The sequence below is a fragment of the Phalacrocorax aristotelis genome, chromosome 26 (assembly GCF_949628215.1).
Source record: "Phalacrocorax aristotelis chromosome 26, bGulAri2.1, whole genome shotgun sequence".
NCBI classification, from domain to species: Eukaryota; Metazoa; Chordata; class Aves; order Suliformes; family Phalacrocoracidae; genus Phalacrocorax; species Phalacrocorax aristotelis.
In genome coordinates, this window is record NC_134301.1 from 3,004,270 (window position 1) to 3,030,121 (window position 25,852).

General features: G+C 59.1%; 4 protein-coding genes across 5 annotated transcripts; all 4 read right to left on the minus strand.

The window, feature by feature from the left end:
• Positions 1-405: 405 nt before the first annotated feature.
• Positions 406-9,310, minus strand: PTGES3 (prostaglandin E synthase 3). Its single transcript, XM_075075689.1, is given in 9 exon segments — positions 406-1,290; positions 1,830-1,854; positions 2,320-2,382; positions 2,871-2,960; positions 3,179-3,277; positions 3,547-3,616; positions 3,781-3,894; positions 9,041-9,216; positions 9,218-9,310. Coding segments are annotated over 9 exon segments (735 nt in total). The 5' UTR covers positions 9,296-9,310; the 3' UTR covers positions 406-1,270.
• Positions 9,311-11,202: 1,892 nt separating this feature from the next.
• On the minus strand, positions 11,203-22,520 carry LOC142048740 (nascent polypeptide-associated complex subunit alpha). Its single transcript, XM_075075913.1, has 8 exons — positions 22,434-22,520; positions 21,849-21,920; positions 13,409-13,494; positions 13,207-13,284; positions 12,551-12,697; positions 12,087-12,215; positions 11,581-11,703; positions 11,203-11,332 (listed from the first exon to the last, which is right to left on the minus strand). The coding sequence occupies exons 2-8, from the start codon at positions 21,916-21,918 to the stop codon at positions 11,318-11,320; spliced, it is 648 nt and encodes a 215-aa protein (XP_074932014.1). The 5' UTR covers positions 21,919-21,920; positions 22,434-22,520; the 3' UTR covers positions 11,203-11,317.
• LOC142048737 (uncharacterized) lies at positions 14,829-18,939 on the minus strand. The gene is made up of 2 exons (XM_075075909.1): positions 18,886-18,939; positions 14,829-17,954 (listed from the first exon to the last, which is right to left on the minus strand). Exon 2 carries the CDS (start codon positions 17,701-17,703, stop codon positions 14,968-14,970), a length of 2,736 nt encoding a protein of 911 aa, XP_074932010.1. The 5' UTR covers positions 17,704-17,954; positions 18,886-18,939; the 3' UTR covers positions 14,829-14,967.
• Positions 22,521-22,891: 371 nt separating the features above from the next.
• Positions 22,892-25,801, minus strand: PRIM1 (DNA primase subunit 1). 2 transcript variants are annotated; one of them, XM_075075911.1, is made up of 13 exons: positions 25,631-25,801; positions 25,194-25,351; positions 24,969-25,075; positions 24,791-24,864; positions 24,568-24,704; positions 24,444-24,502; positions 24,257-24,367; positions 24,048-24,138; positions 23,820-23,964; positions 23,668-23,737; positions 23,504-23,589; positions 23,324-23,422; positions 22,892-23,210 (listed from the first exon to the last, which is right to left on the minus strand). In XM_075075911.1, exons 1-13 carry the CDS (start codon positions 25,731-25,733, stop codon positions 23,191-23,193), a joined length of 1,260 nt encoding a protein of 419 aa, XP_074932012.1. In that variant the 5' UTR covers positions 25,734-25,801; the 3' UTR covers positions 22,892-23,190. The 2 variants fall into 2 exon arrangements, with proteins under 2 accessions (XP_074932012.1, XP_074932011.1); XM_075075910.1 differs by having other exon boundaries at positions 24,048-24,134; positions 24,253-24,367; positions 25,631-25,800.
• Positions 25,802-25,852: the final 51 nt, after the last annotated feature.

Below are 25,852 nucleotides of genomic sequence, written 5' to 3' on the forward strand. Positions count from 1 at the left end.
ACACAGCCCCCGCAGGGCGGGCCCGCGGCGCGCGTCAACCGCCGCCGCGGACACCCATTGGACGCCGCGCTCAGCCGCAACGTCCGCATTTATTCTCCCATTGGCTACATCTGCCTCGGCGCTCGCTTTCCTCCTCCTGACGATTGGGACCCAGGTCTATCCGTCAAGTAAGGCCGCGAGTTCATAGGGCAGGATTGGCAGGAAGGGGCGGGCCAGCCCACGGAAGGGCGCAGGAAGTAGCTGTGCACGTGCCTGCGCTTGTCCTTGGGGCGGGCGCCGTGACCGCGGGCCCGGGCCGCACCGCCTCCCTCCCCCCCGCGTGTCCCCTCCCGGCGCCCCAGCACAGCCCCCCAACCCGCGGCGAGAAGCCCAACCCGACGCGGCCCCAGCAGACAGAGAGCCAGGGAGTCTTCAACAGTTTATTAGAAAGAATGTAGACATTAAAAAAATCCCCGCTGCTCTGAACATAAATTGAGGTTTTTCAGCCCGGTTAGAAGCCACCCGCACACGCCCAAGGGTCTGTCGCTCACTTCCATACCCACAGTGCAAATACGATTTGGTCTAAACGTACAGATCAACAAGCAACAACGTACAGCCACCGGCCCCCCGGGCGGGATGTAAAGCTGTAGGGTCAGAGGGTAGCAGGGGACAGGCTCCAGCCACCTGCGCCGGGTCGGGGGCACGCCTGGGCACACAACTTGTGATTAAACACCGAATGAGGAAGAATTTGTTTCCTTTTCAATACAAACTTTTAGCAGAACAGACCTGAAGACACCACAGAAGTACTGTGCATCACCTGCTGGGGTTTGTGAGCCAATGACAGCAGCCTCGGTTCAGCCGGTTTTGTTCCCGGTACAAATGTACAATTTCAGGCCGCAGAGGGGGGAAAAAAAATTGCTCATTTACCACTTGGTGTAAATTCAGGATTCTCCCTTTGTAATTACATCTGCTACGAGGCAAGGAGGCTCCATAAACTTTATTGCAACTGTTCTGTGCCAAATGCCTATACCTCAATTGGGTTGGGTTTTTTTTTTTGTTTTTTTTGGAAGTCTGGAAAACGGTTCATGCATAACGTTATTGCCTCTCGTGGCTTAAGACCGCCCCGTGCAATGGTACACACCTACCATCAGTGAAGCCATTTAAAATGGACTGAAAATGGGTTAAAGGATGCAGGATCTCCCTTTAGGGCTATCAACTCAGGAATTCTTATCTCAATTATGAAATGTTGTGATGAAGTTCTTTCCCCAAACCCTGAAGACGACAGTTTTCCTTACTCCAGATCCGGCATTTCTAGAGAGAATAAAAGCAGCATTAGTGGGTGGGTTGTGGTTTGGCTTTTAACAAAAGCTACCAGGAGTCCCATCTTATCACAAGGGACACAAGCAAGATCCGTCCCCCAGCCAAGGAGGGCACAGGGCAGTTCAAGGTCGGACCCTCAACCCCTAAGCGCAGAGCTGGCTCTTCATAAGGAAGATCTGGGCACAGCCACTGCCGCAAACACCAAAGCTTCCCAAGCAGGGCCAGCACCACGTACTCTGAGGGCCTGCGCACGTGCCTGCTGCTCCTAAAGCCAAGGCCTCCCCAGGGCTACAGCTGGCTGGGAAGGTCAAACTGGTATTTCATGCTGGTGTGGAAAGGCTTTCACTACATTATATCATCTCACACTGCTCAGGCAAGGCGCGGGCATTAGCTCGCAGCCAGGATTTAGCAAGGCTGACAGGACAGAACATCTGCTGGCTCTGCTCAAGGCTCTTGCTCAACTAGGAACGTTCAGCAAGCGCTTGCACCGCTGCAACGGTGTGCAGAAACCAGCGAGAATGTCAACTTACTTTCGTCATCACTGTCTGGTGAGTCCTGGAAAGAAGAAGAAACATTAACTGGAGCAGACTGCGCTTGAAGGCACTTTTCCCTCTACCACCACTAACCCAGTGAATGAGCTGCTGTTCCCAACATCTAGTGGCAAGTGTGCCCTCCATCAGAGCGTGTATTTGGAGGAACTCCAGGTTCCACAGGACACGCTTAGTTTGGCCTTGCTGGCCAGAGCCTGCAGACCCATAATAACCAGCAGTCACCACAGAGGTAGGTGACACAAAGCGGTCTGGGCACCGCAAGCATCGACACCACCGCCCTCAGCACCGCTGCTGGAGGGGAGGAAGGTGACTTTTGCCAGATGACATCACTTGTCCAGACAGGGTTTGATGCAGTTTAACCTTTTAACAGGGCTGAAGAGGGAATGCAAGTGTGACTTCAGCAAGCGGCAATGAACGCACAGGGTGCTGCGCCAGCCCCGTGTGTATTTACTGCAAACAAAGTACTTACATCATCTGCCCCATCTACTTCTGGCAAGTCTACGTCGTCATCTCCGCCCATGTTGTTCATCATCTGTTCCAGGGAGATAATAGCCACATTATAGGGTGAAGCCAACTCCTCTACGTGAACTAGGGGACAACTGTAAATGTCTAAAATGTCTTAAAGCTGTTATAACCAACAGCCACCAGCTGTTTTGACAAATCAGCTGCACCTATGCAGCAATGGCAAGGTGAGCATGCAAAAAAATTTGAAGTAATTGCCTTGCAAAGCAACTAGTGCACCTGGTTAGTGCTGGCATCTACCACAGGACTCACATTCATTCTGTATTTGATAGCAAGCACAAACTCATCACCTCACTGCCACGCCAGCAGTCCGCAGCATGGGTTAGAGCTGGCAACTGCTGTGCCTCAGCAAACCAGCAGAGCCCGCACTGAGACCAGCGGCCAGGGAAGCACTGGGAGGAAGGCCGAGGAAGACTACTCTTCCTAGAGCTGAGCTGTCAGTCCCTGCTTGCCTACGCACAGCCCAGAAGGAAGCCCCGGGTACTCATCTTCCCATACCTCAGAAAAGCGATCAAAATTGGACATGTCTTCATCTGAATCATCTTCCCAGTCTTTCCAGTTGTTGAAGTCCACACTGAGCCAGTTGAGCTGCACATCAACACAGTAAGTTATTTAAGGACAAGCAGGTAACAAGCTGTTATGTTCATAAAAGGAAGGTTAATGAGAACTGCCATTCTGAGCAGAAGCACGGTAAGTGACCCATTAACTGCTACGTAATTTAAACATGACCCAAATATTAAATAAAATTAAAAACCAGGGGAGGCAACAGGCACTGCTGCCCTGGCCATCAAGGAACCCAAACCCACCTTTGCCCTCTCTTTTGTTAACCTCGGCCATGCCTGACCAGATTCTCCTTTTCGTAAACAACACAAGATAGATCTGTCTGTTCTTTTATGCTTTGATTCCTGAAAAAGATAAGAGCAAGTATCTGTTAGTATAATCATCACAAACTTCACCAGGAACTGCTTATATCAGACACATTTGTATTTAAGCTATCAACTTGTTCTTTGTCCTGAAAAATACCATCCAGAGATCTTTTCACAGATCTGAGTTTAAGCATGCTCTTACAGTCTAAGGAACAATTTTCCCATAATACTGGATGTAGCCTAAAGAACAGATGCTATTTCTCAGGGTACAGCACTAAGAACACAGTGAGAGTCAAGAGGATACTTACATTTGGATCAATATTATTAAAAAGGTCAATTTCATTTAAATGTTTAAAGTTATCACTTCCTCCAAGACAACTGTTAAGAGAAACAAAACTCATGTTTAGCAGGGAACAACTTAAAAAACAAATACACTTTATTAACAGAATTTAGTTCAGAAAAGCATCATCTCATCAGTACCAGCACAGCCTCTAAGTATCCCCCCCCCACCTTGGGCCTTCATAAAGCCAAAAGGCACTTACCTGAATGTAAGTTTGGATTTTTCAAAATTTACATTAACATCTTTACTGTCTTCAACACAAAATTCAATAAAGACATAGTCCCTTCGGTCGTACCACTTCGCAGAAGCAGGCTGCCTGTGAACAGACCATATAAGAAGTTCAAGTTAAGTTTCATATCTTTCATCAATATTGAAAACTCAGCCTTCCATGCTGCCAGCAGACTTTAACATTGGTTTTCCTTGCATTTCTCCTGATACACAGCTAGAGCAGTTACTTCCGTTCTTAAAAGCTGCATTACTAGCTTATTATTAACAACACTTACAAGGTGCTTAAGACTGAAAAAGAGATATGAAGAATAAAGCGATACCATGCATTCAGCATATAATGCTCCAAAAAAGATCACGCTTATGTTCCTTGAAGAAGCTATCGAAACCTACAGGACCCAAATGAGCAGCAAATCAAGATTCTGACAAACTTTTAAAGATGAGCTACTACAGGTGATGGCAAAATTTCAGTCACCTCTAACAGCTGTGGGCAGACTTAATTGTGCTTTTTGCCACCCAAAGAGTTAAAGCCCCAAAGCTCAGCCACTGAAAAGCCTGCTTTTTTGGACACAGGTACTATTAGGAAATGAACCATTCAACAAATTTGCTACAAGAAAGACCCAGCTGAAGTCAGCACAGGTACGAGAGCTGAAGAATCACGAATTGCTGTTCTGACTTCCTGCTACAACCTTCTGCACACACAGTAAATTCCCACGCTCTCTGGTATCCTTCTGGCTTTCCACAAACACCACAACAAGCAACAGCCTGTCCAGGGCACCAGCAAACACTGCTGGACTCCTGACCACCTCTTGTGCCTTTGCATTTCTACAGTGAGGGCTCACCTGCAACATCCAAGCACAGCCATACTCGATCGCCTGGTGAAAGCGACCCCAGCTCAGCACGCCTCAGCCTCCCCACCGCTTTCAGTTTTCTCCTGGCAACTCAGGCCAAGCCCACAGCTGCGTGCCTGCATTCCAGGAGAAAACAAACAGCCACCCAGCGCTGGCTGCTGTTGCTAAGGCACAGGAGACCACGGGCGCTTCTCACACTTCAGCTATTTTCCAGAGGTGAGAGATCAAAACTGGGATTTCACAGCTAATGCTCCTGCAGCAAAGACCTAAGACCTACCTGTGAGTCAGACTCAAGTTAAATGCTCCAAGCCAAACTGTCACCCCGATATTTATTGCAACTACACTAACTACAGGAACCTAAAGCACACAAGGACACAAAGAAAGCCAGGGTTGCTATCTGTTCATGACAGAGCAGCTTCCACCTCACACACCAAGAAGCAGATGTTTGGGCTCTGTATTGCACTCGAAGCATTACAGCAGAATAACCTGACAAGAGAGCAATTAACTTTTCAGAACATTTATTAAGGTGACCATTGCTAAGCTTTCAGAACAGATTTTGACTCACCTGATCAACAACCAATTCAATTCTTGATAAACTGTGACGCATTTAGTAAAGTTACTTACTGGGTGCTGCACCACCCCCCAGAGAAAGCCTGCTCCCTCGCCCCACTGCTTGCTCCTGTCCTGTGCTCCCACCACAACTGCCTGTGTGTCTGTGGGATGAACTGTTATCAGGACCCAGGCCGGGTCTGGTTGACACCCAGAGCAGCCAGATGCAAGCTCTGTCAGTGCTACAAGTACCTGCAATTCCGCTGTACCAACACTGGTGCCAGCTCAAGGCAAGGCCGGTACAGCGGCAGAAGTGGCCACGGCTGCCCCTCCAGCATTAGCACCCATTTTAAGTGCAGAAAACATCTGATCAGAGGCCAGTAACACAGCATTTAACTTCTGAGCTTAAAAAACAAGTGGTTTCTGAATGCAACCTTTAGTTTCAAGCAAGATACCGTCCCACTGGGTGAAAAATCTAACACTTCCCCTTTTAGCAGCATTTTTAAGAAATACTAAGGCATCGACTTATCCAGGTAAAGTACAGTAGCAGAGCAGCAATTTTCTTACTGTGGTATTTTTAATTCCTTATTGGACACAAGTTTCTTCTTCTAATATGGAATGAAAGACTCTCAGAGGGGGAAAGAAAAGAAAAAACAAGAGTATGAGAAACAGCCTGCTCTGTTCCCTCTGCATTTGGGTGCTGCGCAGAGGCCATTTCTCACGCTGCTGGAAGACAAAAAAATCCCACTGCGTGGAACTTTGTACATCACTCAAACACAGTTATCAGAACAGAAATCTCAGTGTCCCTCCTCATGATGATGCAGGGGCTCCTGCTGAATAACATTAACACTTCTTTGCGAACATTTTCAATGTCAATGGAGATATCTCCGGCCTTCCCAGGGAGCTGCACGCATTCCTCGGTCTCGTAGCTTTGGTTTGGCCATGACCTCGGTATCTTTGCCAAGATCAGGGGTTTTGAAGCACCAATGGCCTGTTCACAGCACTTCCAAATATCTTTCTGATCTGTCCTAGAGCTGGAGGAAACCTCACATGCATCTGAGCTACAGGGAGGAGCGAAGAGACCAAAGAAAACTTACTACAACATAATTCATGTTCCCAACACTAAATATATGCTGCCTCCCCAGATATTTAGTACTTACCACCCTAATCTTGCCTACTCTAATTAAAGCTATGCTGGAGTTGCCTCTCACTCTTATCTGTTTTTAAAATCTCTCCCCTTCCCAGAGGGAGGAGAGAAGACTTCCCTTGGCCATCTGAAGTGCTTTAGTCAGGACTTACCATTCCAACCAGAAACACAGGATACGTTGGAACCAGTAACTAAAGTTACGGATGAGAAGAAAGTCACAGCTAATTTGCATTGCCTGCCTACACGGAGATTCCTAGGAGGCAACCACACACGTGGAAGCCAATGGTGAAGCGTGCACGTGCTCTGTGCACTTGAGATAGTTCCCCTACACCCACAGAAAATTTTCTATTTTCTTACAGGAGCTGAGAAACTCTGCCAGGACTTATAAGCACAGTCACTTGTTACACGGAGAGCCTAGCGCTTCCCCCTTCTTGCTCAACCAAACTAATCCCAGGGGACCTCAGCCGTGTGTCAACCTCAGTGTGCGCCTTGGTTCTGTATCACCCCCATGTCCTAATGGGATTTAGATTTCTTTGAAAGAGATATTAATTCAGACATGCTACACAGGGTGTAGCAATAAACCATAGCAGACTTAGAGCAGCATACAGCCCAGGGAACAAGTCACCCTGTTCCCCATTCAGCAAGGATTTTTTCTGTCAGATCTACATTTGCTGCCACCCACATGTTTTGGTGGCTTCCTAAACAGACACGGCCACCACGCATCTGCATTTGACTGCCTCTTCTAGTCATCACATTCTGAAGACAACCGTGACAACAGTATTGTAGAACAGGTTCTAGAAGCTTCACAGCAGCAGTTTCCTGCTGAGGGGCGATGTGGAGGCTCAGCTTCACCCAAGAGACCTCTGCTCCATCCAGCCCGCAGGGTCTCTGCGGTGGGCTGCCCGCAACGCCAGGAACCGCAGCTCTGGCGCGGGTGCCCAGGTCTCCTGCCGAACCACAGGCGTAAAAGCAGCTTCTGCTGGTGGCTTGGTGCGACTCAAGGAATTTTCAAACCTGTCCTCATGCTTCCTCCTCCACACCGTAGACTGCACCCATTGGAAGCTCGTCTTTGTTTCCTGGAAGATATCCTGACAGTTCCTACAGGTTGAAGACACTGCAGAAGTTGTCTGCTGAACAAGATTTTCACCCCCAGACAGCAGTAAGAAATCTGTTTTACATAATTAGCTTTGGTTTCATTTATATACCCCAGAAAAGCTTTTTTTTTTTTTTCAATTAAAGAAACTAGTTTCAGACCACAGAGAATTTTGAGTGGAAGCAGTTATCACTGTAGTTTCAAGATGATATATTCTACACACATTAAACTAAAAACTTCAACTTTATTACATCCTTCTCACTTTCAGTCACACTAAGATGAAGCAGCCCCGCAATTCAGTTTCCAAACAGCTGCGCTGAAGTAAATGCCTCACTGGGGACAAGGTGGCAAAAAGCAACTGCTCACATTGGTGTTTCACCAAGTGGTAACGCTTTCCTCGGTCCCTGTGGCAGATCAACCTTTCTGACAAACCAAACCCTCAGAGATGTGCCTCCACCTGCAGCCATTTATGCCTAACACGTGGAAAGCCGGACTGTCGGTGGGCAACGCTGCAGTCGGCGCCAGGGGCAGCGCACCTCTTCCTTAACGGCCAGATTTCACTCTTAAAAAGCATCACGCTGCACACGCCGCAAAGTTCGGCTCCTCTTTCATTTGCATTGCTAGGGAACATTCAAGTCGACTGGAGCTCTGTTATGAATAGCGTTTGCCGGTTTTGGGTCACTGAAGCAGCCTCAATAGAATTACAATGACGCCAGCTAATTAGGACTCCCCAGCACAGCACGAGCGCTCCCGTAGCGCCAGGGCACTTCGGAGCGCAGCTTTCCACTCGAGATACACCGGAGGCCGGGCGAGCGCGCTCAGAGGAGAGCTCCAGCGCTCGGCTCCTCTCCCCTTCCGCCGGCAGCTCACCTCCTCCGGGGCCGGGATGGCACCCGGGGCGCCCGCGCCGGCGGCAGGGAAGTTTCCCAAGCAGGGCTCCTGCACTTGCACATGTTTCAGAGAAGCGCCTTTTCGCTATTTTTAATGCTTTATGCCGAGAGGCGAAAGCTTATGACCAGATTAACGCATGGCTCGCGGCTCCGCGCAGCGTGGGCGGCGGAACAGACCACTTACCGGGGATTTCTCGCGGTTTCAGCCACTGCCGTTTGTCGGGCGCCAGCGCGGCGCGAAGCACCGAGCACGGCTCGGCACCCCGGCCTCGGCCGCCCCCGGACATAGGCTCGGCCCGATCCGCGAGGGCCGGGGCCGGGCGGCCCCACCTCGGCCCCATTCATTCCGCGCTCCCGGGACCCGCGGCGCGAGGCCGGGACCGGAGCCCCGCTCCCGCCGGCTCGGGGCGGGAAACGGGCAAAACCCGACGCGATTTCGGCCGCCACAAGCGCTCCCCCCGCCCGGACCCACCAGGACGGGCGGCAAGCAGGGCGGGACCCGCCGGGGCGAGCGCCCGGCCGCCCAAAGTCCACCCCGGTCGGCGGCGGTGGGAGACCAAGGTCACCAGGCAGGCGGGCGCCCATGGGACCCCGCGCCCCGCTTCGCGCCACTCCCCCCTCCCCCCCCCGGCCCGCCTCCCGCTCCCGGGACAGCATCCGCCGGCGGGGCCCGGGCCGGGCCGCGCCGCGCCGCCCCCGGGCCTCACATGGCGAATGGCGGCGGCTCCGGCTGGCACTCCTGGGGGGGGCCCGGCTCCGGGTCCGGCTGCGGGGGGCGGCACGGGCGGTCGGTGGGTCGGTGCGGGGCAAGGCAGGGCCGTGGCTCCGGTCGGCGGCAGTGGCGGCGGGCTCGGGGCGGCCTCGCTCCCACAATGCCCCGCGCGCTCGGGAGCGGCGGCGCCCAGCGCTGGTGACGCAGCAAAATACCCGCCGCGCCGCCTCCCGCCGCCGCCGCTGCGCATGCGCGGACCACCACTCGCTGCCTCTGGCGCGCGGCGCCTCCCGGCCCGCCGGCGCAGGCGCCGCCCGCGCCCCGCCCGCCCGCGCGCGCGCCCGCTCCCTCCTCCCTTCTAGCAGCTTCTCGCCGCGCAGGCGCGCTGCCGTCTCCCGCCCCGGGGCGGGGCCGCCGGTTGCCGTGGCGACGGCGCGGCCTCTCCGCGCCTGGGCCTGGGCCCTGCGGCGGGTACCGGGCGGTTCTTCCCGGGGCATGGCCTCGCACGGGCCCCATCCCGGGGCCTGCTCCCGGCCCCGGCCTCGGCCCCGTGGGCCGCAGGGCCCCGGCTGCACCCCCCGAGCCGGTGTCCGGTAGAGCCCACCTCCAGCCTGGGATGACTCCCACCTCAGGAATCGTTTATACCCTCCCGGGCCCGCTGAGAGCTGCCGGCACCGGCGGACTTTGGGCCCATTCCCCACCGTGTGGAAGCACACGCTGCCTGGCAGGGCAGAGCCTGGCCTGGGCTGGGGCAGCCTTTGTCCGGTGCCGGCGCTATGCCGCCATACCGGCCGCGAGCCCCCGGCGCCGCTGCAGAGATGCTGGTGCTGGGCCTTCCCCAGAGCACATGTCTTGCCAAAAAAAAGAGGTGGCTGTGCCTGGGAGACACAATGATTCCTGCCAAAGGCTTCTCAGCTTATCGCAAAGAGCATTTGGGAACGCAAGTGCCTGCCCACCAGCTGAGCAACCGGATCATAAAACCCTGGGCCACATCAAAGGCGATGTCCTGCTCACGTGGGCAGTCAGGAAAGAGCACGGGAGAATTGAACATGGTCCCAATGAAAACTCAACCCTGCACCAAGCAGACGGGGCCTCTCCAGGCCTCGCTCCTGCCTGCGGCCTCTGACCTCAACCTCTCAGAGCTGGAAGCTGCTCTGAAATCCCATCGCTGCTCCCTGGGCCAGCAGCTCTCTGGTTTCTTAATTAAAACTGTCAGATGCTGCTGCGCAAGCCTCCCGATCCATCCCCCTGACTCGGCCTTGGCTGTGTCCACGCTCCCTCGCGGCCCCTCGCACTGCCGGCAGCCGGGAGCTCTGCCAGCGGCTCCAGCACAGGCAGGCTGTGGGTAGTGATGGGCTCCCAGCCGGCATCACCCCCTCATTCCCTCTCAGGCTTCTTGTTGGCTGCCTGTGCTGCTGTGTCGCCCGTCAGCTTTAATGAGCTGTTCCAGGGCCCAGTTTTTATTGCACAGGGGAGACTAAACGCTGCTGAACGGCAGCAAGGCGCCTGGTTTCCCAGCTCCAGCCTCTGCATTTCATGAGACTCGGGGCCACAGCTGAGCAGATGCCAGCTTGCTCCCCTGCAACGAAGACTGCGTGAAGATAATAGCTTTTGGGAAATCACAGGCCTCCCACAGGCCTGACCAAGTGCAGCCCCTTCGGCCGCTTGGCCCTGCTGTGCCACACGAATCCAGCAAAGCAACAGGTTGAAAAGGCCAGACTGAACCCAGATGAGCCTCAGCCTCCCTTCAGATCAGGCTCGGAGGTGCATGAAGCCCCAGTCCCTCCCCATCCCACAGCAGCAGGGAAGTGAGGGAAAAGCCCACGCTCATGGAAGGGAAGCCCCCAGGGGGATGAAGGAGGTGACACCCACCCCGCAGCGGACTCCTCGCCTCCCACCACCTACGGAGGGAGATGGCTGAGGCTGAGCCCAGTGTCCCCGGCACGGTGCCAACTCCCTGGCTTGTGTCTGACTCTGGGGCTTGTGGCCAGCCGACCTTCGGGACAGGAAGGAAATGAGGGAACAGGCAGGTGTTCTTCCGCTGGGGTGGGACGGGACAGGGTATCGGGGCTGAGATCTTCCCGGGAGGAAGGCTCCACCCTGGGGCCTCGGCTACCAGGGAGGGGAGGGCAGCAAAGCCAACATGGAGCAGAAAGCGTTTCACCAACAATAAGCCACAACTTTTATTAATTGATAGAAATAGTACAAATTTTAAATTTAGTTGCATTTTACTCTTCTTGGAAACACCAAAAAAGGCTCCTCCCTCCAGCAGCTACATCGTCAACTCCTGCAAAGAGAAGACACACGCGTTAGGAGCCAGCCTTGCCAGAGGCGCAGAGCCCCCCAGCCCAGCCTCCGACCTGCAGAGGGAGCCGGTACCACGGCTGCGGGCAGGAGGAACGTCCCTCCACTTGCCCTGCCCTACTTGCAGTAGGGACCTCCGTGCTGCAGGTCTCCCCCGCCAGGCACGTCCCACCACAAAGCGCTCTCCCTGCTCCCCAGGCGCCAGGTCCACCCAGCCAGGCAGACACTCACCATTATAGCATTTACAATATCGTTACTGTTGTTCTTCAGGGCACGGACTGCCTTTGCTCGGGACACGTTCGCCTGCGACATCACCAGCTCAATGTCTTTCACCTCGACGCCGGTTTCGTCAACCTGAAGGAGACAGAGCCCAGGATTCGCGCCAGCCTGACGCATGTTTGCTCCATGGCTGGCAGAGGAAAATGGGATTGTCTGGAGTGGGGCGGCGCCTGCTCAGGCCACACAGACAGAAGCTGGGAGGCAAGACTGGGCACTGCCCAGGCTTGGGGACAGTCCCCTGGCAGGGCCCAGGACCAGATCCGCCAGGGGAAGGACCCTGTGCTCTCCTGTTGCCATCACGGCAAAGATGTAGATGAGGGAAAGAAGAACACGTGTTTTAACACGAAGTCCAGGGGCTTCGCAGAATGCAGGTTAATGCAGTGGGCCTGCAGCCCAGTGCCCGCTTGGGTCCACAGTGAAGCGCCTAGCCCTGTAGAGACAGGGTGGGGAAGGTGTACCTCTTCTTCCTCGCTCTCCTCCTGCACAGTGGGGGTCTGTGTGTTTTCTTGGATGTTTGAAACGGCTTCTCCTTGCACTTTGAACTTTTCGGCAGCAGCCAGCTGGGCCTGCTGCGACAGGTCTTCAATCTGGAGGAGGAAAGAAGCACAATGAGGCCAGCCTGGCGCAGAGTGGGATGGCAGCACACAGGCTCAGAGAGCCGCAGCTGTGCTCCGCATGCCGCAGCAGTGCCAGCACATCCAATGGCTCTGCCGCACAACCCAGCTGGGAGGGCAGCCCTCAGCGCAGGCCCACATCCCTCGGGGGGGCACGCAGCAGCTGGGACCCACCGGCAGCAGCCGGGACCTGCCAGCAGCAGCCACGGCACACAGGCGGCGAGGAGGACGCCCAGCTGAGAGGCCTGCCACCCCGCTGCCACGAGCACGGATTCATGTCGCTGCCAGACACTATGCAGTCATCTCACCTTCGCTTCGCCAAAGACTATGTAGGTGTCTGACGCCGGGCTCTTGTACACGTCTGGCTTTGTGATGACGAAGAGGATGTTCTTAGATTTCCGGATGGTGACTCTGGTTACTCCTGTCACCTGGCGAAGGCCCAGTTTAGACATTGCCTGAAAAACAGGAGAGGAAGGTAAGCGAGGGAAAGAAGTTAGTGAGACGGCCCAGCCCGTAAGATGTGTCCACTCATCTGCACTCCCAAGAGCCCGGTGATCAGTGATCCCGTGATCAGTGTGCTCACCAAGTGAAAATGTGCATTTTAGTGCTGCAGAGAAGGATTCCCAGGCTTTCAGCCTGACACGTCACTGAGAGCCTGGGAGGGAACTCTCTAGTCCCAGGAGTGGTGAGATCCAACGCGCAACCCTGAGTCCCTCCAGACCCAAGGATTTTGTGTGTGAAGGGGGCAGAAAGTCGTACAAACCTCTCTCCGCTCCCAGATGCCCCGCTGCCACTGTACAGGGGCGGGAGGTGAGGAGCTGCATCCCTGAACAGGATTCACGGGGCAAAGACCCCAGCACTTGGGGATACCATGCCAGACCCTGAGGCAAAGCTCAAAGCTCAGCTGTCCATGGGCAGCCTGTTTCCTACATACAGGTTTGGTCCATCCACCGTCCCACCTCACCTTCCGTGCTTTCTTTTCACTCCGGCTCTGTTTTGCTTTGCTAACGGGTTCTTCATCTATTTCAGCTGCTGCTGCAAGCTGCAAGGAGAGAAAAAAAGAGGGACCCATGAGAATCCCGAGGTGGCAGTGGACAGCACCAGCAGAGATCCTGCTCTGCTGCTGCCAGGCGCAGGGATGTGCTGGCACGTGCCACCTGTCCTACCTGTGCCTGCTGTGTTGTGGCCTGTGTGGAGTCTTGCTCTTCAAGCTCTGGTACAGATTCATCACTGTCAGACTCTGTTCCAGACCCTACAGAAACAAACACACATCACACTTTCCAGCTCAGGTAGGTCCAGGGGACACAGCAAGATCAAAGAACCACACTGCTTCAGCGTAGCCTTTGCTGCTGGGGGTTCTGAGTGCTGACACGACTGGTCAGCATGGGTAAGCAGTATCTGGTGGAAGGAGCTCTCCCAGCAACGCCCAACACCATCAGCAGCAGGTGGCCCAAGAGCCTCTTCCGAGCAGTCTCACCATGGTGGAAGCTCCCCTACACAGTAGGGAGAACCTGCAGAGGAGCTGGCCTGGGCTGGGCCGCGCTCCTGCCAGGTGCCAGAGCACCGCAGGTGCCCGGAGGCTCGCTGCGGAACGCTCAGTCCTCAGGAGACAGCCCCAGCCTGAGCCGCTCCCCCAGTCGGAGGCACTGCTCTGGCCAGTGCGGCAGCCTGGCTGGAGGAGCACCGGGCGGCACTCCCTGGGTGGTGAGTCAGCAGCAGCCCGACGCTGACAGGAACTCCCTTGGTTCCCCTTGAACCTGTTCAGGCAGCAGTGAAGCTGGGGCTGCAGGAGCTCAGACACACAGCATGGAAATGAGACCCAGTTCACTGAGTCCTTGGGGCTGCTGTACCTTTCCATGACTTCACTACAGGGGACAATTTGCAATTACCTTGTAAACCCTCATCAGGGAACAGCATCTCTGGATGCTCGGGTTGGCGTCTGTGCCTGGTCCTGAAAACTGCCAGAGCCAGGGAGGCTCAGAGGGCTGCGAGCTCCTGTGCCACCGCTGCAGTGCCACGACTAGCTTGGGAACCACGGCACAGCCGTGTCCGACCCCTCAGCAGTGAAGGCATCAAAGCCGGGCATCTCCAGTCTTGGAGGAGGCTGGAGGGTGACCACAACACCCTCCCATGCAGCCATTACCTGAATTCAGTCCTGTTTCCTTCCCTGGAAAGGCCCTCTGTGCCCATGGCCATGCTGAGCGCGCAGGAGCCCTAGGCAAAGCTCTCTGCAGGCTGTCAGAGCACGCCCGGGGCATCCCAACAGCTGAGGCAGGCGAAGGAGTTTCCGCAGAGCACAGGGACGGGCCTGTTTTGGCACCTGCACTGCCCACAGCTCCCCTCCACTGGCAGACAAGCACAGGGAAAACCACAGTGGACACCAGACACGCAAAACGGGGTACAGGCACATGGCAGCTCTTCCCAGAGTCTCAGTGTGAAGCCAGCTCAGTCAACAGTCACAGCGCCCGCGCCACAAGCCATACCGTGCTCCATGCCCGAGAACACGCGTTAGTGACACCAACCCACTGGCGCTGGACCATGCCGAGCCGCGACCTGTCTGATCCCGTGGCCAGGGGGCGTCTCCCCTCACCAATCCCCGGCTCACCAGCTGCTCGGGCAGGTTCAGCTCGGCCTGGCATGGTTCATGCCTGCCTCCGCCACGGCACTTCCACAGACTACTTGTCTAGACTGACCCACCAAGCAACGTGGGGCACCCAGGCCCCATCTATGGGTTAGTATCCAGTGGGCAACCAGTGACACTCCATGCACACGGCAAACCAAGGCGACAAATACCCTTGTCATTCTTCAAGACAGGCTGCTTAGCTGGAGGAGCAGGGGCCTCAGCAGGGGCCACGGCTGCTCGGGGAGAGAGGTCCACCAGGATGGGCTGCACTGGTGGCTCGGCAGCGGGCAGCTCTGGGGGGATCAGAGGTGGCAGGTCGTCGTCGTCGATGGCAGTGCTGACGGGGGCCAGGGCCTTCGAGGTGGGTTTGCATGGGGCTGGGCAGGGGGCCAGCTTGGCAACCTTACTGGGAGGGGTCTGCTTCTTCACAGGGGGAGTGCTTGGTGCAGAAGAGGCAGGCGGGGGGAGGTTACCCGCTGGGGCAGAGCCAGGAAGACTGGCTTCTGGTTTCTGGGGAGCAGGGGTGGCACGATCGGCCGATGGCTTCAGGGGGGCACCAGGAACCCCCAGGGCTGGGGCAACTGTGCCTGAAGCAGGAGCTGGTGTGCCACGTGCTGGGGCAGGGGCTGCTGGGCGGGCAGCTGGAGCTGGTGGAGCTGCAGGAGCTGGTGTGGCTGCAACAGGGCTCTTGGGAGGTGCTTTGGCTGCAGGAGGGGCAGCTGGAGCTGGCAGAGCTGCAGGCACTGGTGCAGCAGGGGCAGAGGGAGCAGGCGGAGCAGTGGCAGGGCTGCTCTTTGGAGGCTTTTTGGCTGCCCGGGGGGGAGCTGGAGCTGCAGGAGCCAGTGTAGCTGGGGCAGAGGAAGCAGCAACAGGGCCCTTGGGAGCTGCTTTGACTGCAGGAGAGGCAGCTGGATCTGGTGTAGCTGGGGCAGAGGGAGAAACAACAGGGCTCTTGGGAGCTGCTTTGGCTGTGGGAGGGGCAGCTGGAGCTGGTGGAGCTGGGGCAGAGGGAGAAACAACAGAGCTCTTGGGAGCTGCTTTGGCTGTGGGAGAGGCAGCTGGAGCTGGTGGAGCTGCCACTGCCAGTGTGGCAGGGGCAGAGGGAGCAGCCAGAACAGTGATGGGGCTCACAGGAGCAACTTTGGCCACAGGAGGAGTGGCCGGAGCTGCCACTGCTGGTGTGACAGGCAGGAAGCTGGCAGGGGCAGACGGGGCAGTGACAGGGCTCACGGGAGGTGATTTGGCTGCAGGAGGGGGAGCTGGAGCTGCAGGAGCTGGGGCAAAGGGAGCAGAAAGAGGGCTCTTGGGAGCTGCTTTGGCTGCGGGCAGGGCAGCTGGAGCTGGTGGAGCTGCCACTGCCAGTGTAGCTGGGGCAGAGGGAGCAGATGGGGCAGTGATGGGGCTCATGGGAGGCGATTTGGACGCAGGAGGGGTGGCCGGAGCTGCCACCGCCGGTGGGACAGGAGGAGGGGTGGCTGGGGCCGAGGGAACAGACAGGGCAGTGATGAGGCTCACTGGTGCCGCTTTGTCCACAGGAGGGGTTGCCGGAGCTGCCACCACCGGTGTGACAGGCAGGGAGCTAGCAGGGGCCAAGGGGGCAGAAGGGGCAGTGACAGGGCTTGCCAGTGCCACTTTGGGCGCAGGAAGGGTGGCTGGAGCTGCCACCACTGGTGTGACAGGCAGGGAGCTGGCAGGGGCCGAGGGGGCAGACAGGGCAGTGACAGGGCTCACAGGTGCAGCTGTGGCCACGGCTGCCACCGCCAGTGTGACAGGCGGGGAGCTGGCAGGGGCTGAGGGGGCAGACAGGGCAGTGACAGGGCTCGCCGGTGCCACTTTGGGTGCAGGAGGGGTGGCCAGAGCTGCCATCACCGGTGTGACAGGCGGGGAGCTGGCAGGGCCCGAGGGGGCAGCAGGCACAGGAGCTGTTGGTGGCGAGACTGGGCTCGCTGGAGCTGCTTTGGGCAAAGCAGCCATGGCCATTGCTGGTGCAGCACTGGGAGCTGCTGCTGTTGGTGGCCCTGGGGGAGATGGGGCAGCTCCCAGACCGGGTTTGGACAGGGCAGGAGTGATGGGAGCTGCCGCAGTGGCAGGCACTACCTGATGGTCCAGACTCCCGGGAGGTGTCCTGGCCACAGAGGGAGGGACTGGGTCTCCCACAGCTGGAGCCGCAGGGGCAGCAGCTGGGGCCACTGGGGCAGGGCCCATGGGACAGGTCTTGGCAACAGAAGGAGCAACTGGGACCAGCGGAGAGACTGGAGCACCAGGAGCTGGGCCCTGTGGGGCAGCAGCAGGACTTCCAGGAGACATCCCAGCTGGCGCCAGAGGAGCAGGGGGTGACAACGGGGCCAGGGCCGTGGGGGCAGCCAGGAAGACAGATGGAGAGCTGGCACCAGCCAGGGCTGGGCATGGGGGAAGAGCGAGGGGGGGCAGGGGGGAATCGGGGGCTGGGGCTTGGGGGGAGGCTGAAGCAGAAGCCAGCAGGGCAGGGGCAGGGCTGCCAGGAGACACTGGTACTGCTAGGGCAGCTGTTGCCAGTGCTGTGACAGGGCAAAGCGGGGCTGCTGGGGGAAGAGGGGGAGAGCCCGGGCTCTGGGGACAAGCTGCAGCCTCAGGAGGCACAGCAGGAGCAGGCAGGAACGTGGGGAATGCCATAGGGGCAGCTTTCACAGCAGAGGGGAAAGCTGCAGGGGGAGAACCAGGGCTCATGGCTGGGGCAAGGGGGGCCACTGTCACTGCAGCGGGAGCAGCAGCCAGAGCAGAAGACACTGGGGCCGGGAGTCCCAGAGACACTGGGCTAACTGGAGCAGGCCCTGGAGATCCTGGGGCTGCAAAACCCATCGGGGGCTGCGGAGCTGGGGCTGGAGGAGAGGAAGTGGTAACTGGTACCTGCGGAGCTGGGGCAGGGAGCTGGGGGGGAACGGAAAACACTGGGATCGCCGCAGCTGGGACCACAGGTGGGGAAACCGGGGCCGGGGGACCAGCAGGGGTAGGCAGAGCCACAGCAGGGCTGGGTGGCTCTCCTGGGAGAGCCTGGCCTGCGGGGCGCAGAGACGGAGTCAGAGGTGGGGAATGAGCAGCATGAAGAACAGCTAAAGGAGAGAAACAGAGTGAACCGATAAGTAAAGGGAGCAAGGGAGGGGAGGCCAGAAGGCAGCCTGCCCAGCGCAGCTGGCCCCATCCTGGCCCTGGCCTTCCCCCAGCCTTTGTGCCTGGCTTCTAGAAGAGCAGACAAATGTCTGCCTGACCTGCCAGGTCCAGCGCAAACCATGACATTCATCTGTCTCTAGAAACCAGCACTGATTTTACAGCGAATGCTGTGCTGGTATGTCAGCTCACTGATAGGCACAAGTGACAGAAGTAAAAACCCAATGCCAGGATCAGCCTGCCACCCCAAGCTTCCTTGTTTAGAGCAGCTGTGGCCGAAACCCTGGCATGGCAGGAGGTAGCACCTGAAACGCCAGGACACCCCAGAGGGCCAGGCATGGCAGGAACCCGACGGGGCCAGCACAGGGACCAGGCTTTGCCACCAGCTCTGCGTTCGGTTCTTCCTCACCAAAGGGGTTGCCACAACCTTCATGCAGCCCTGGAGGCCCAGCCAGACCCCCGGCACTGTTTCCAAGCCTGGGAAATCACATCCCGGACTGGCAGGAGCAGAGGGGCGACAAGGACCCACCCGAGGATAGGAAGGAAAAGTCAAATTTAACACACTGGCATGCATAACTGTTCCAGGAGCACTCTGGCAGTCATGCTCTGGCAGAAGGCAGCCCCCTCCCTCCTACCCCGGTGTGACGCAGGCAGACCCTCCAGCAGGCAGGCACCCTTTGGGAACAAGGATGCCGAGGCATGGATGGTAGTGTGGCTCACTCACACTGAGAGGACAGGACCCTGAGGCCTGGCTCCTGCGCAGTGACCTGCACTCCCCTGTGCAAGCTGTTAGGATTAATGTAACTGCAACCACCCAGAACAACAAACTCTGGTTAATGCTGCACACAAGGTGTTAACAAGGAGGGTCCGGAGTACCTGGCGCTGGGACAGGAACAGCAGCAGGAGCTGCGGGAGGAAGGGCAGCTGAAGCTGAACGGGTGAGAACAACAGTTTATTAACACAAGTCCTGCCAACCGTGAGCGCTCGCCATCCAGCTCCCCCGGCACACGCCCACCTCCAGCCAGTGCCGAGAGAGCCCAGAGAGAGCCTGGCTATTCCGAACATCAACAGGGAACGCCATTCCGAACGGCTTAGGGAAAGGGCGCAGTGGGAGGGCAGCACTGGTCTGACCAGCATAACCAGCACTGTTGCCAGTCGGGAGAGCAGAACCAGCCCAGCCACACACCCGCCCCTTGGCAGCTCCAGCCCCACGCACGGCGTCAACCCTGAATCCAGAGGCAGCACGTCCCGGCACGTCTGCCAGCAGGGCCGGCGAGGGGAGCGCAGCCGGGCTGGCCACCAAGGAGGAGCCACTGACAGCTGTGGACCCCAAATCACAGTCGGGTTAGCAGAGACCATGTCACATCAGTGGAGCAACAGATCTTCCAGTTCCACGCAAGGCACCGGCTCTCACTGCTGCAGCCACACCCAGCTCTGCATGGGTCACCCACCAACCCACAACAGGGCCAGCCCTGCCCATGTCCCCACTGCCCCTGCCCAACCTCTCCCACGCTGCAATTCCGGCTGGGCCACAGGCTCAAGTCCTTGCCTTGCTACTGCCTGGAGCAGTAACACATGTGTGGAACTCATAGCAGCTTCCTCTGTGGGTGACATCCCTTCCTCCGCCCCAGAAGATGCTTCTAACGCCCCGTTTCCCCAACCTACCCCAAAATGCAGGGCAATGGGAGGAGACAGGCACCAGCCAGAGCTGGGCAGCTGCTCAAGGAGCACCAGTCATCAGTGCCTTGTGCCAATGCGCGCCAGGACACATCCTGCTCCAGGGAAACCACTGACACTTCAAAAAGGAGCAACAACCTCTGCCAAGAGCTGAGCTGGTCCCGAGCCCTTCACAAAACAGGCTGCAGAGACAACAGCCTTCCCTGGAAAGCTTATTTACCCCTGGCAGCTCTCCCTGTTCCTTCTCCATCTCCACCAACACCCCACCAGCACTGTTTGAGGATGTTCCTGCAATAAGCACAGTATTTCCAATTCACGACTTACTGACAGCCCCACCTCTCCTGTGGCCACCTCCACAAATGAAGGCGAGATGCGGGACTCCTGAAGAGCGCATGTAATTTTTAAGGGATTGCTTAAACCAACAGAGCCTCCTGTGGCCCAGCTGCACACACCTGAAAGCTAAAGCCCTGTACTGCTGGATTACAGACCACTCTGCCCAGTCTCTCAAGCTTTTCACAGGCCAGCCAACCTCCAAAGAATAAGGCGAACATCAAAGAAAACCGCCTGACAACTCCCACCACAGGGCAATTGCTAACCCTGCACCAGCACCCCCAGCTCCTCTTGTGCTGCCGGATCTCAGAACAGCCAGCTCAGCAGAGGGTATAAATGTGACAGCCCCTGCACTCGCAGACACCCTTTGCCTCCACCCTCCCCCTGCAGACCTACCTGATGGCTCTGAGCCCCCACTGCTGCTCCAGTCTCTGCAGCTGCCCATGTCACTCCTCCAGAAGCCCCCTGTGTTCCCCCAGAGCTGGGGGAGATGGCACGGTAACAGCATTTGCTGCTCAGCACACGCTGCCCACAGTCAGCTCCTACCAACCTACGTGTTCTCCACGGAATTGTTAGACTCAAGAGCAGCAGAGCTTTGGGAGGGGAAAAGGCGCGAGTTGTCGCCTGAGACCAAGAGAAAAGCCGTACTGGGAAGAGAGGGGGACTCTGGGAAGTGGCCCCACCACAGGAATCCCAGCTACGCCTGGAGAGAGACCAAAAGTACAGCAGCTCCCCGGGACCTGACGGCACAGCTGCCACACCAACAGCTGTCACTCAGCCCCACCAGGCGCGGGGGACCGCTTCCCCCCTAACGAAGCTTTCTGCCAGCACCTCCCAACCCTTGGGAAGCCCCAACTTCCCTCATGGTTCCCAAATCCAATGTGCCCTTCAGACAGACCCCATTCACCATTGTGCACCCCCAGGCTGGGTGACAATGCTTGGTTGCATATTCCTGCAGCGTGTCCCTAAGCCTCAGGGCAGAGATGCAGCAAACATAGGCAGAGCATTCACCAACTGGACACCTTCAAGGGAGACAGGCAGCGCAACAGGCAGCGCAACAGGCAGCGCAACAGGCAGCGCAGGCTGGAGACCAGCCTGTGTTGCTCAGCAGGCACAGGAGTCCACACACGCCTGCCCAAGCCCTGGCACTGGCTGCCCGGCGTGAGGCCATGCAGCGATGCTCCCTGGCCCTGCTCTGACTTTCTGACACGGAGCCACGCATCGTCTTCCGAAAGCCGACCAGTTCCCGAGCACAAAGGGATTCATGTCTGTATACATCCCGAACTGTCTCAGTCACCACATGGCCATACGCTGACCTGGCTATGGCCATTCACCTCCCACTGCTTCAACGCTCAAATCCGTAATATGAACATACAAACAAGGTATTGAGTTTGGCTGACGTAATGTTCTCCCCAGTAGTTTGGGACACAAGAGGCTACAAACCACATGACTTCATAACTGATACATTTTGGGGTGGGAAGCTGCGGAATGGACCCAGATTTCTTTTGGCCACAGCAAGCAGCACGGTGCAGGGGCAGAGGAGAATGGGGCTCAGATCATGGAGGAGCAGATGCCCCAAACGTCCCTGGGGTAAAGCCAACCAGTTGTCTGGCAGCACCCACTGCTGCCAGGCCCTCCCGTTTCCTGCCCCCCGGCCCTGGCACCACCGCTCCCCTTTCACCCTGAGAACGCCTGAACTCCCCCGTCGGGTGAGTGAAACCTCGTCACTCACCAATGTCCAACCTTCCACCTTAGGAACGCCCAAGCGCCCAGAGGCCGCAGGGGCGGGGAGGTGACCCCCGCCAGGCCGCCGCGACACCCCCCGCCCTCACCTGTCTCAGCTTGCGGCTGCGGCAGCTCCTGCTCCGTGGCCGGGACGGTTTCTGTAGCTTCACCGGGCATTTCTGGGGAGAGGGAGAACCAGTAGGCCCGGGCTCGCCGGGGCTCTGGATGACCCCCGGTAACGCGCCCTCCCCACAGCCACCCGCAAGTCCGCTGCCCGCAGGCGCCAAACGCCTCCCGGTACCGACAGCTTTGCGAAGCCGGCGAAGCCGCCCGGTCGGTACCGGATAGCCCCGGCCCCGCGCGCCGCCCGGCACGGGCCGATCGCGGTCCCCCGTGGTGCTGCCAACGGGCCACCCCCCGCCGGGCTGCGGAGCCGGCCTCTCCCGGCGGCCCGGCTCAGGGCCGCGGCCGCCTCTGCCCGCCCCAGAGCAGGCGGCCCCTTCCCGGTGCGCGGGGCCCGTCCCCGCTGGCCTTCCCGGCCCTGGCCGGCGCGACCATGGCCCCAGCGGCGGCCTCGGCAGGGCCGCCGCCGCCGCCCTCCCGCTCGCAGCTCGAGAGCGGCGGGCAACTCCCACAGCGGCCCCAACCCCCCGCAGCAGCGGATGGCGGCGGATGGCGGCGGCGGGACTCACTGTGCGGCTAGCAGGGCCCAAGATGGCGGCGGAAAGAGACCGAGTGACTGGAAGCGCGACTTCCGGGAAGATGAGCACTTCCGGGGCAGGGCAGCGACGCGCTGCCCGCCACGCCCGCCCGCCCGAACTGCCGCGCACTGTCGTTCCGGGCCCCCACCGTTCCGGGCAGCGGCAAAGGGGCCGGGGCGGGACCGGGACCGGGACCACGAGTTGTGGGGCAGGGACCGCCGGGGAAACGGAGCTCGGGCCCCTCCGGGTGCGGGGCTGGGACGCCGTGAACGCAGGGCCCGGCCCTGGCTGTGGGGCAGGGACCCCCCGGGCAGGGGCACGGGGTGCAGCAGCCCCAGGGCTGCAGGGCAGGGGCAGGACCTCCCGCTCCTGCCCGCAGACATGGGACGCGGACACAACCCTGGGCCGCGGCCCCCTCCCACCTCGGTGCGTCCCGGGGCGCAGCCACGCAGGTGACCAGAGACATTTAATGGTCTTTGTGTAGAAAAGGTACAAAATGGTACAAAGAATGGTACAATGGTACAATGTAGAAACGGTATAAACGGGGGCTGTGGGCAGCAGGGCAGGGAGCTGGTGCAGTTCAGCCGCCTGTTGGCCTCCAAACTTCAAGGCACCAGGAGCCCCCTGGCCAGCGGAGGCAGCAGTTGTGGAGGTGATGACAGCAGAGGTGAGGATGGCAGAGCCAGTCCCCCTCGGCGGCCCTGCGGCAAGGAATGGGGCTGCCACCGTGGCCCGCAGCACTGAGGCCTCAGAAGTCTCCTTGCAGGTCTGCAAAGCAGAGAAACAGGTGGTTTTACAGAAAAAGAAGAGTAGTTTCTCAGAGCCAGGGGGTTCCCTGCTTCGGGGTCCCTCAGCTGGCTGCATCCCTGCCTGGCACTTACCGCTTCTCCGGAGCAGCTCTCCCCTCCGGGCGCGCTCCATCTCCTCCACGAACTGCTCAAAGACCCGCACGTAGGGCGCCAGGCTCGTCTTCTTGTAGTCTGGAGGATTCAGGGAGCTGAGCAGGAGTGGGAGCGGGCGGTGCGGCCCCCCCTCCGTGCCCTGGCCCCAGCCCTGCTCACCCCGTGCACGGCGCTTGGGCTCCGTCTCCCCACTGTCCTCCTGCTCCCCGTCATCACCAGCCGCATCCAGCTCGTGGCACAGGGAGCTGCGGGAGATGGTGGGATGTGGTGGGGGGCTGCCAGCACAGCCAGGACCCCTCATGTTGCCAGCCCCGCTCACATACCTGATGGTGGGGACAGTGAACGGGTCAAACTGGTCCAGCCTCTGCAGATCCAGCGGAACTGAAATGCGACCTGCAAGAGTGGAGTCACCATCAGGGGTGCCCGGCCCTGGGGGTCCCCGTGGGGTGCTGCCCCCGCAGGCCACCAGACCTACCTGTTTTGGGGTGGACGCTGAAGGGGCTCTTCAGCAGGTGCCCAACACCTTTGCTGACGTTGATGTCGAGGCGGGGGAAGCAGTACTGCAGCATGATCTCCCAGTCCGCATAGCAGGGCACGTTCTTCCCGGCCCCTGTCACCCGCTGCAGGGACAGGTGGGTCAGGGGACAGTGGGGCAGGCAGCGGTGCCCAGCCCACCTCCCAGGGCAGCTCCACAGTCACTCACCCGTGTCCGCTCCATCCTGCCCTTCAGCAGTTCCCAGCGCTGCACCGAGTCCCGCTTCTTGAGGAACTCGCTCTGCAGTGGCTCGCGGTGCTGTGTCCAGTGGTCAAGGCTCATTGAGTACACTGCTGACCCCGCTCCCGCCACGCAGACCCTCCCTCTAGACCCAGCACAGTGCCAAGCAGCACGGTGGGGCCACTCCAGGAAGGATATCCTCTGGGACAAGGGCCAGCACCTTCTCCCAGCTCTCGGGGTTGCCCAGGATGTCCTGGCCCACCAGCGCGTAAGACTCAAAGTACTTCTCCACCACGCTGACCGAGCGCCTGTGGAGCAGTGGGAAGAGGCTCAGCACCCCGTGGCCAGCAGCTGCAGGGGCCAGGCAGAGGTGTCCCCACCAACCTGATGAAGGGGTGGATGGGTTCAGAGAGGTTCACCTTCTTCACAGTCTCAGCTCCGCCCTGGGGAGACAGTGGTGGTCAGCCTGGAGAGTGGGCAGGGGGTACCCAGCCCCCTGTCTACCCACCTTCACCAGGGTGAGGTACTCCACAGCAGCTGCCCGCAGCGCCGGGGACCATTTCCGCACTGCGTCGTCGCACACCCAGCAGTGGACACCCCTCCGGCCCGAGTACACCCACAGGCGATGCTTCATGCCCAGGTCCTCTGCAGGGGGAACAGCCGGGCTGCAGGAGTGTGTCGGGATGGGCTGTGGCGTCCCCCCAAGCCACACAGGTCCCCGAGACCCTCACCCACAAGCGCACGGTCAATGATGTGGACAGCGATGGTCATCAGGGTCCAGCACTTGCAGCAGATCTCAGCCGAGCTGGAGGCAGAGTGTGGCGGGTGAGGCTGCTCTCCCACGCCCCCACACCCCACTCCCAGCCCCCTATTCCGCCTTGTGCTGGGAACAGTGAACACCCCAGGAACCTGCAGCACGTCCGGACATCATCGTAGTCCGTCATGTCAATGTCAAAGACCAGCTCCTTCTCCTGTGGCTGGAAGGCCCCCAGATGCACCGTGTTGTGCTGGTTGGGCTGTGGGACGGGATGGGCTCAGCCCAGGCTGGGGACACCACGGAGCCAGGGAGTGTGTCCCCTGGGGCTGGCTGGTGCATGTGCCCAGCTGGGGTGCCCAGGTGGAAGTGGGACTCACCCGGTGGGAGTAGACGGCCCCGATGTCAATCTTGTAGGGGTTGGTTCTCTGCAGCTCCCGCTCCAGCTCCTGGGGGCTGCCGAAGGACTGGAACCGCACGTAGACATCGTCCCGCAGCGTGAAGGAGAACTCCCGCAGCTGGAAGTAGTTCTTCACCACTGCGGGGGTGCGGGCGGGTTGGGGGGGGGGTTGTGGATGGCGGGGGGGCAGCCCCAACACTACCCTGAGGGCCCGGACCCCTCCCACGTGTTTCCCCCGAGCCCCACCCCCCCCATCACAGGCGCCCCCAGCCCCCCCATTCCCTGCACCCCCCGGCCTCCCCGGTGACCCGGACCCGGCTCAGTGCATGCCCCCGCCGCCGCCAGCCCCGGGGACCCCGCCACGTGTCCCGGGAGCCGGTACCGCAGACCCCGGCGGTGCCCCCCCGCCCCGCTCACCGCCGCCGTAGCCGAGCCAGCGGCCGTAGGCGCCGTGCGGGAAGAGCCGCCGATAGAAAACCGGGAGCAGCTCGGGCAGCGCCGCCGGCTCGAACCGCGCCATAGCGGGAGGGAGGCGCCGGGAAGCGGCGGGAACGGGCGCCCGGGGGCCGCCGGGAGCTGTAGTCCGGTGCCCGGGGGCGGGGAGGGGCGCGGGGGGGGGGAGCTACGGGCGATCCGGGA

Excerpts from the sequence above, each read along its gene's own strand:
- LOC142048737 (XM_075075909.1), bottom strand. The coding sequence starts at position 17,703 with ATGGGTTTTGCAGCCCCAGGATCTCCAGGGCCTGCTCCAGTTAGCCCA.
- LOC142048740 (XM_075075913.1), bottom strand. The coding sequence starts at position 21,918 with ATGCCCGGTGAAGCTACAGAAACCGTCCCGGCCACGGAGCAGGAGCTG. Across the intron at positions 13,495-21,848 it reads GCAGCCGCAAGCTGAGACAG|GGTCTGGAACAGAGTCTGAC; the intron begins GTGAGGGCGGGG and ends TTGTTTCTGTAG. Across the intron at positions 11,704-12,086 it reads AGGAGAGCGAGGAAGAAGAG|GTTGACGAAACCGGCGTCGA; the intron begins GTACACCTTCCC and ends TGTCTCCTTCAG.
- PRIM1 (XM_075075911.1), bottom strand. The coding sequence starts at position 25,733 with ATGGCGCGGTTCGAGCCGGCGGCGCTGCCCGAGCTGCTCCCGGTTTTC. Across the intron at positions 23,965-24,047 it reads GCAGGATGGAGCGGACACGG|CGGGTGACAGGGGCCGGGAA; the intron begins GTGAGTGACTGT and ends CTGTCCCTGCAG. Across the intron at positions 23,423-23,503 it reads GCCCAAGCGCCGTGCACGGG|ACTACAAGAAGACGAGCCTG; the intron begins GTGAGCAGGGCT and ends TGAATCCTCCAG.